The sequence below is a fragment of the Petaurus breviceps genome, unplaced genomic scaffold (assembly GCF_028583685.1).
Source record: "Petaurus breviceps papuanus isolate PSGF00001 unplaced genomic scaffold, PetGlider_PUasm1.0 173, whole genome shotgun sequence".
Taxonomy (NCBI): domain Eukaryota; kingdom Metazoa; phylum Chordata; class Mammalia; order Diprotodontia; family Petauridae; genus Petaurus; species Petaurus breviceps.
The window spans coordinates 11,289,253-11,297,917 of NW_027185759.1; the positions used below are offsets into that span (position 1 = coordinate 11,289,253).

At 50.6% G+C, this 8,665-nt stretch overlaps 1 protein-coding gene across 1 annotated transcript in view; it reads left to right on the top strand.

Moving 5' to 3' along the window:
• ILKAP (ILK associated serine/threonine phosphatase) overlaps positions 1-8,409 on the top strand; it is a 28,895-nt gene extending 20,486 nt beyond the window's left edge. The window contains exons 11-14 of the mRNA XM_069083223.1: positions 440-561; positions 6,119-6,238; positions 7,711-7,792; positions 8,130-8,409. Coding sequence (XP_068939324.1) covers positions 440-561; positions 6,119-6,238; positions 7,711-7,792; positions 8,130-8,270 — 465 coding nt within the window. The 3' untranslated portion in view covers positions 8,271-8,409. The remainder of the gene's footprint in view (positions 1-439; positions 562-6,118; positions 6,239-7,710; positions 7,793-8,129) is intronic.
• Positions 8,410-8,665: the final 256 nt, after the last annotated feature.

The window sequence follows — 8,665 nt, forward strand, 5'->3', positions numbered from 1 at the left end:
GCTGCAGACCATGATTGTGTAACGCCCTGAGCTCCTGTGGCAGTGGGATGTGCAAGACTGTCACAGTTGGCATCTCTGGAGTTTTAAGGGCAGCCAAGCCTCCACATATGGGCTCTCATTGGAGCCCCAGAGCCACTCTTGAGGAGGGGGCTGCTCTCATTCCCATTTAGCAGATGAAGCGACTGAGGCCCAGAATGGCTGGGGTCTGACCATATTTGAGGTGGGAATACACAGGAGGTCTTCCTGACTTCCAGTCACCTGAAAACGGCCAGGCCTCTGCTGGGAACATCACTTCACATATGGCCGCACATTTTTCTCTTTGGTCCCTTGAGCTTGCTTTTGTTTGCTGGGATGTGAGGGAGGGGAAACCCACTGGGCACTGATTATGAACTCCTGTGGGCCGTGTCAGCTGCTCTCAATACGTCTCTTACCTGTCTAGGCCGTCTTGTGCCGCTATAATGAGGAGAGTCACAGACACGCTGCCTTAAGCCTCAGCAAAGAGCACAACCCCACCCAGTATGAGGAGCGCATGCGGATACAGAAGGCAGGAGGGAATGTCAGGTAAAGACACTCTCCAGACAGGGCCGGCATGAGGGTCAGAGGAGACGGAAGCCCCGCTAGATGCAGGAGAGTCTGTCGTGGGGGGCCTGGCATCAGAGCTGACTCTGCAGCCGCAGGAGAGGCTGTGGGGCGAGGGGGCGGGTCACTGGGGGCTGCAGCGCCTCATAGACTGAGTAATCGAGGAGGCAAGAGGCAGACGGCCATTGCCCCTGTAAATCTGTGCTCTTGGGAGATGGTGAGAAACGGGGACGTGAATCCTGCTGAGGGCAGCCTCTTGGGGTTAGTGGCCCATAGGCGGATGTTGGAAGAGGATTTTAGTCATCAGCAGATAGAAGTGTTTCAGCATCAGTATCAAAGAACAGAGAAGGAGTTAATCATGGGCTCTTAAGTACATATGGAATTTAATACTGCCTTATTTGTGTCCCTTTCCTGAGCTTTTGGTTTCTCTTTCCCACCCCCATAGAAGGCCTCCCTCGTAACAAATAAATGGGAATCCAGCAAACACATCGGCTCCTAGAGTAACACTCACCCCCTGTCTCCCCGCTTTGCCTGCTGTGCCCAGGATGGTGGCAGGGGGTGGTCTCCTCTGTTAGGGCCAGACTGTCTCCCCCCCAACCCCCGTGCCTGCTTGTTTGGCTTTCTGAAGTCCATACACATCTTTCCACTTTTATCTGAATTAATCTTAATAGTTTCACTTGTCCCGACATAAGCCCCCTCACACCGTGCTCCACATCTTGGCCGGCCACTGCAGGCAGATGATGCTGGCAAGTCTGTGGTTCTCTACTGCCTGCAGGCCTTGGGCCTGCTCCCTCCATCTCAGCCCTCTTTCTGGCTTTCTCCTCCCACTCATTCCAAGGCTCATTAGTCAGATCTTTCTCCTGAAGGAAAGACCAAACAATCTTGGCCAAGGCCACAAAGGTGCCCCTGGGCCTCCTGGGGAGTAGAACAGGACTGGGGCTTGATGACTGCCTTTGAAAGTGGCATTCTGCCTTTTTCTTTTCTGTATCATTGACTCCCATATGGTGACCTTTGTTTATCACCTGCCAGCTCGGCCAGGAGACTGGGCATTGCGCCTCCAGGGAGTCGCTGGGTTATCAGTTCTCCAGAGGAACTTTCTGTCCCCTTATTCTTCTAACATGTAGGCCATGTTTTCAGCTGGAGATAAGAGAACATTGAGGCAGAGCAGTGCCCTTCGCTCTTCTGGGAGGGAGGCCTTCCAGGATCTTCCTCCTGGCCCAGGCCTCACAGACCTTAGGAAGAAAGGGCTGAGGCCTCACAAAGCCATACTTCTCTCAGATTGCTGCCATAGAGCATAAAGTCCTGGAAGGGGGGAGGTTTCCAGATAGTGTACTTGTACCCATAATGCTGGTGCCCCCAAACAGCTGCTCCCTGATCAATCGATTGGTGTCTCAAACAGCACCCTTAGGAGCCTTAGTTTCTGGAACCACCCTCGGGGCCCCACTGCTGCAACCACCTCCCCAGGGATTCCGGAAGCCTTGCCTTGGAATGTCAGGGCTCAGGTCCGCCGACACGGAGTCAGCTTTCCAGCCAAGGTTAGCCTGAACTTCTCCCAAGCAGCTTTGAAGTTTAGAATGTGGCTCTAAAAATCATTGCCACCCTGGGCCTGAAAGCAGTGCCCATTTCAGTGCTCTGGTTAATTCAGGAGCAGGTATTACCTGCAGCCCTTCACACTTTGTAGCATGTGTTAATGGGATTGTTTTTGCATTGTGAAGGCATGGAAAAGTTAATTCAGTCCTTCACTTCACCTAGGCCTTAAGTCGCCAGCCAGAGGTCACAGAGAAGTTTATTTCAGAGCCAGAATTAAAAACCAAGTCACCCAATTCTTTTCATTAGACCATACTGTCCTATGCAGTATTTCAGTCTTTGCATTTTTATTGAGTAATTGTCCTTAAGTTGTTTTTATATATATATATACTTGGTATTAAGGGCACTTAGATTTAAAATTTTACATTTAGGTCAATATGCAGAGCTCTTTAAACAATTGGGGAGGAAATGGAGAAAAATGGCCCCAGCTGCTGCCTTTCACCCCTGCCCATACCTCACTCGGCAGCTTCCACCCAAATAGAGCGTTCCTAGATTTAGCCAAACGCCAGCTTGCTTTTTTTTATGTATTTTTTTCTCCTTCTACTTCTTCTCCCCTCCCCAAGATGACAAACCATCTGATATAGGTTCTACATGTACAATCGTATTAAACACATTTCCACATTAGGCATGTTGTAAAGAAAGAGTCAGAACCAAAGGGGAAAGCCATGAGAAAGAGAATGTAGAATGCTTTGATTTGCATTCAGACTCCATAGTTCTTCCTCTAGCTGTGGACAGCGTCCTTTGGAGTTGTCTTAGATCCTTGAATTACTGAGAAGAGCCAAGTCTGTCACAGTTGATCACGGGCACAATGTTGCTGTTACTGTGTACGATATTCTCCTGGTTCTGCTCCCCTCACTCAGCATCAGTTCATATAAGTCTTTCCAGGTTTTTCTGAAGCTCGTCATTTCGTATAGCACAACAATATTCCATTACAATCACATACTGTAGCTTGTCCAGCCATTCCCCAGCTGATACGCATCCCCTCGATTTTCAGTTCTTGGCCACCACAAAAAGAACTGCTGAAAATATTTTTTTACATGTAGGTCCTTTTCCTCCTTCTTCAGTGTCTTTGGGATACAGACCTAGGAGTGGTATTGCTGTGGGTCAAAGGGGATGCACAGTTTTATAGCCCTTTGGGCATAGTTCCAAATCACTCTCCAGAATAGTTGGATCAGTTCACAACTCCACCAACAATGCATTAGTGTTGCACTCTACCTACATCTTCTCTAGCATTTATCCAAATGCCAACTTTCAGGTGAGCTGATAATAGTAAACATTTCTAATGCACATTATAAATAGCTTATTTGATCCACACAGCAGCCCTGGCAGGTAGGTACTCTTATCCTCTTTTACAATAAGGAAACTGAGGCAAGCAGTAGATTTCCTAGGGTCACAAAGCTAGGCCAGGCCCAGCTATCTACCTCACCACCTCACTGCGCAATGGGGACGGTGTTTGTACCTCTGAACCTGAAAATGTGCCGTTAACCTGTGAAAATGGGCTTTATCCATGCCCGTGTTTGTGTGTGCCATGAGACTTGATTTATTGGGAGACTGACCTCTTGACCCTGGTACAGATGGGATGGGCTTCCCCTCGTCTGCAGATCTGATTGGTGCATCCAAGAGCAGCTGTAGCAGAAGGAATGGATTTTTCATTTCTGTTTGCTGTGTGGATCGTGTAGGCATCATCCCCATCTTGTAGGTGTAACCAGTGGTCTGACAGGATTTGACCTCTGCTCCCCTGACTCCACATCCAGATCATATTCACAATGCCTGCATGGCTTCTCTAAGAATAATATCAATCAGCATGCTTTTATTAAGTGCTTGACTACATGCCAGACACAGTGCTTGGCCCTGGGCAGATTAAGACGAAGGGTGATGTGAGCCCTGCCCCCCCAGAAGCTTGCATTCTAGGGGGAGAGATCCCAGACACTTAACTAAAAAAAACCTTCCTCAAGTGGTCAGTCTCCCAGTCTTGCTAGGGGACACTGTACCAGTAGAATAAGGCAGCCAGCTGTCCATCAGACCTTCCTCTTCATGATTAGCCCTTTTTTCCCTGGCAGCTTCCTCCCATCCTGTTCCTTTCCATGCAGGACTCTCAGGCACACAAGTATCACCTGACTTCCAGGGAATTATCTGAGGACATTAAAACCCACCTCAGTTTCCCCAAAGGTGTGTGTGCTGAGATGAGGCATTCTCCAGGTGTGGTGGTTGGGGCAGAAGCCTCCTAAGGAAACTCCGCAGGGTCAATACCAAGTCACCTGGAAACCTGCAAGGGATCCTGGGAAAGCAGGGGACTCTGGTGGGCAGAGCCCTGTGGGCCAACCGAGTCCAGGACTCTTCTAGCAGAAAGAAAACGAGCACCACGGGGCCTTGTGTTCTCTCCGCTTCTATCCCTGGGGAAGCTGCTTCCTTCTGCCCCTCTTACTGCTTTCCCAAGCTTGTCCCTAATGCCAGGGAGGCCATTCTCACAAAGAAGTGGCAGGGGAGAGGGACTCGTGGCTCATCAGTGGTGCTTTTTGGGTCCCCATCTTAGGTAAGAACTCTGTTGTTCCTGAGTGCCTGGTGGCCTCTCCTCTTTGCCCATGTCTTGGCAGCCAATCCCTCTGTGTCTGACGATTCTGTCACCTCTTCCAAGGGGTAGCCTTGGTGTGACCGGTCTAGATGGCCGCTTTTCCTTGGTGCCATGTTCCCTTTTGCTGCAGCAGCACAGAGGATGATATGGTTAGAGTTGAAATGGGGGTGGAGGATCAGGAATGGTCATGGATCCTTCAAGCTTCCTGTCTGCGAATTATCCCTCCAGTTTCATCCTTCAGTGGCCTTGAAATGATCTGGCTTTGTTTAATGTGCTGCCAAGATTTCTTGTTTCTTTCACCTACTTTTCATTTTTTGAGGTGATACTTCTCATAATTTTCTAACCTCTTTCTCTATAAGAATTTGCACACAAGTTTATATCCCTAAGCCGGTGTTGTCCTGAGCTGGCAAGGAGATAAGATACTTGATGGTTCAAGTTCTTCGTAGGGAACAGTATGGAGATGAATTGGCTGAGTCTAGGGTCATAATTGGAAAGAAGAGAAAGTGATGTCCAAGCAGGGATGGTGCAAGTCCTGAGGGATGGAGGAGAGGCAGGCAATGGGCGGGAGAGATTGGTGTTAAATAGAGGAATAGAGGTGCTTTTGATAAAGGAAGCAGACCCTTGTGGGTAATGGGAGTCCCGTCCCTTCATGACCCTGACGTGGAGGGGCTAAGTAGGCCATGAGATCTAAGGTGGTTGAGAGATTAGAAACTTGGGGAGTCTGCAGGACCAGGTGTGATATAAGGGCAGGGGCTGGAGAGGGCAGGATGGTCGACAGTGAGCCAGTGGCTGAATTTCAAAAAGGAGGGAGAATGAACTGCTGACCAGGACCCTCCAGCCGGTGTGATTAGGATGAGAGTCGGGCTATGTTCCCTCCGATGCACACAAGCGTACTTTGGGCAGAAGGGCCCCTCTGCTGCTCACCCCCATCCTGAGGTGGCCTCTTCCTTCCTGCATCCAGGGGCCAGGTGGGGCTGGGCCTCCCAAGAGCCTTTAGCTTAGCAGCTCCTGCACCGGCCCAAGGTGGAGGGAGCAAGTTCAGGTCACTGGCACACCCTGAGCAGCAGAGTCCCTGCGGGCATAGGTGGAGTATGGCCAGGGAGCCCACAGAATTCTGGTGGGGGTTCTCCATGTTTCAGGGCAAAGTTAAGGTTCCTTGGGATGATTTCCATGAATTATTATTGATGGGTGCATTTTAAAAATAGATGTTTGTAAATGAAGGGGGAAAAAGAAGACTGTTGCTAGCCTTATGGGAAACGTGTTTCTAAAGCCATTTTTCTTTAGACACAAGATCTTTGGCGTTGCCGTTTGACTTCTCTCGTCCTGTTCCCCATGCTTTTGTTCTGCATGTCTAGGACCTAAATGCTTTCTTTTCTCCAGGGATGGCAGAGTCTTGGGTGTGCTGGAGGTTTCCCGTTCCATCGGGGATGGGCAGTACAAGCGCTGTGGTGTCACCTCTGTGCCAGATATCAAACGCTGCCAGCTTACTCAGAATGACAGGTACAGCCTAGGAGAACGTGGAGGTGTGGGGGACCTTGAGGGCCTAGGAACCCAGCCGTGATTGTCCCTACCTTTGAGGGGCTTACATTCTAACAGGAAAACAGTACAGGGAGGAGTGGGGAGGGCCCTGCTGATCAAAGCAGAGGGCAGATGGCGACCAGTCCTTCCCCTTCCCAGCTTGGCTCCTTGCCAACAGCATGAACCCTGGCACACCCCCAGGCAGCTTCCACACTAGTGAACAAACCAACCCAGACCCAGACTGGGTCTTTTTTCTGTGCGGCTTCTTTTGGTACCCTTCTGGTAAGAAGCCCCAGCCCCCGCCACTTGGATTCTTCGGTGTCTAATCCATGACTCGTAGTCATCCCTATGTCTGTCACTGCCTGAGAGGTCTGCCCAGCAGCCCAGCTCTCATTCTGCTGACCACGAGGATGGCTGCCCAGCCTCCCCTCCTGCCCTTCGGTTTTTCCTCCCGTGCCTTGGTTTCCATGTTCCTGTTGCCTACCTGCCAGACTCACAAAGAAAAATGTGGGTGTGCAGATGGACAGGGCACAAAGCAGAGACCAGAGATGTCCAGGCTGAGGGCCTGGATGTGCCAGCCTGCCCTTTCATCCTTTATAACAGTCATGCTGGCAGAGGGGATTTTTGAAAGTATCACCAGAGATCCTTGTTATCATGGAAAAAACAGAGACCCCAGTTTTACTTTGTGCAAACCAAATGATGAAGATGTGACCTGGCAAGTCCTGGGTCACTTATGTCACTTAGTGGATGTATCCCCTGGAGGGAATGAGGTGGGGAAGGCCTCTGGTGTCTTGGGGCTGACTCCAGCCCCGGCCTGGGCTCCGATGGCAGTGCATTCCTGAGGTCCTCCTGGATGGCTTCCTCTTAAGGGCAGCCTTCTGTGCCCCACCGCCCGCCTTCTTGTCCCCTCCATCTGAGGTCCTCTCAACCCTTGGCCTGCATGGCCCTACTTCTTAGCGCTCCTTGGTTTGCCTGTTGGCAAACTGCCCCATCTCCTCTCTGGACCAGGCAGGGTGAAGCTGAGTGGCCTTCCTGACTTGACAGCAGCCACTCTTGACCCCTCTTTCTCTGGGCTAAAGATCCCCGAGGGGTGATGTCCTTCTGTGTGCGGGCCTCAGCCCCTTCTCATGGGTCAGTTACTGGTCTGCATTAGAGGAAGGGCCTATCCAGTGAAGTCACAGCTCTGGGGAGCAAGTTAATACACATAAAGTACACGGCAAACTTGATTAACAAAGAAGGAACAGCGCGTTTGGGACATTCCCTGATCAATCTGGCCACTTTCAGGCCGCTCCCCAGCATCCATGTCACCCCTAAAGAGGTCCCCTAAAGCACTGTGGGCTCAGAAGATGTGGAGAATGTGTCAGGAAAAGAGCCAAGGCCCAGGGTCCGGAAAGACCCATGCTGGGAGTCCGAGGAGCCCTTGTGCATCTGTTCCCTGCTCCCTCTCTTTTCAGGTTCATCATGCTGGCTTGTGATGGACTCTTCAAGGTCTTCACCCCTGAGGAAGCTGTGACCTTCATCTTGTCCTGCCTTGAGGTAGGAGATGTCCTGGGGGATGGGTTGGCACATCAGGAAAGAACTGAAGAGTTTTCCTTGTTCCTTCCCCATTCCTTACCAGCCAAGAGGTCCTGTTAGACCTTAAAATGTGGCTCTGTAAATGGGAGTGACTATAGTTGGTGTCATTTAATGTGTTTTAATGCTATCGACCTGTTGTCCCTTTGTGCCAGGAGGTGGCCTCACCCATCTTGTCTTGGGAAGGCACTTGGGACTCCTCTCTGGGGCTCAGTCAGCAGTTGGCCCCAGGGCCACACCAGGGTGAGAGCACTTCAAGTGCCATGTTTGGTAACGGCCGTTTTTCTCTGTGTGGGAGAAGGATGAGAAGATCCAGACCCGGGAAGGGAAGTCGGCCCTTGATGCCAGATACGAAGCTGCTTGCAACCGCCTGGCCACGAAGGCCGTGCAGCGCGGCTCCGCGGACAACGTCACCGTGATGGTCGTGCGGATAGGGAAGTGAAGGGAGGCACTGGGCAGCAGAGAGGACAGCATGGTACTGATTCAAGGGAAAAGTTGGGTTCATGTGTGCGCATTATGTGTTCTGAGTGTTCCTCGGGCTCTGTGGTTGTTGTAAATAAAGGTTGTTTGTTTTTTTCTAATTTGTTTAACTCACTTCATGGCATAGTCTGTATAGATTTCAGCCAAATGTCACATGGCATTTCAGTTTGTAAGGTACAGTTTTAGACTCCCTGAGCCTTTTAATAACTGAGAGACAGAGAGTCCCTAAAGCTCCCAATGAATGATCCTGATCTTTCAGCCAACCAAGAGTTGTCCTGTAGGAAATGGAAAGAACCCCTAGACTGATTTTGGTAGGCTGAGCAGCTTGCTAGTGTAAGGCCAGGTTCGTTTTTATTA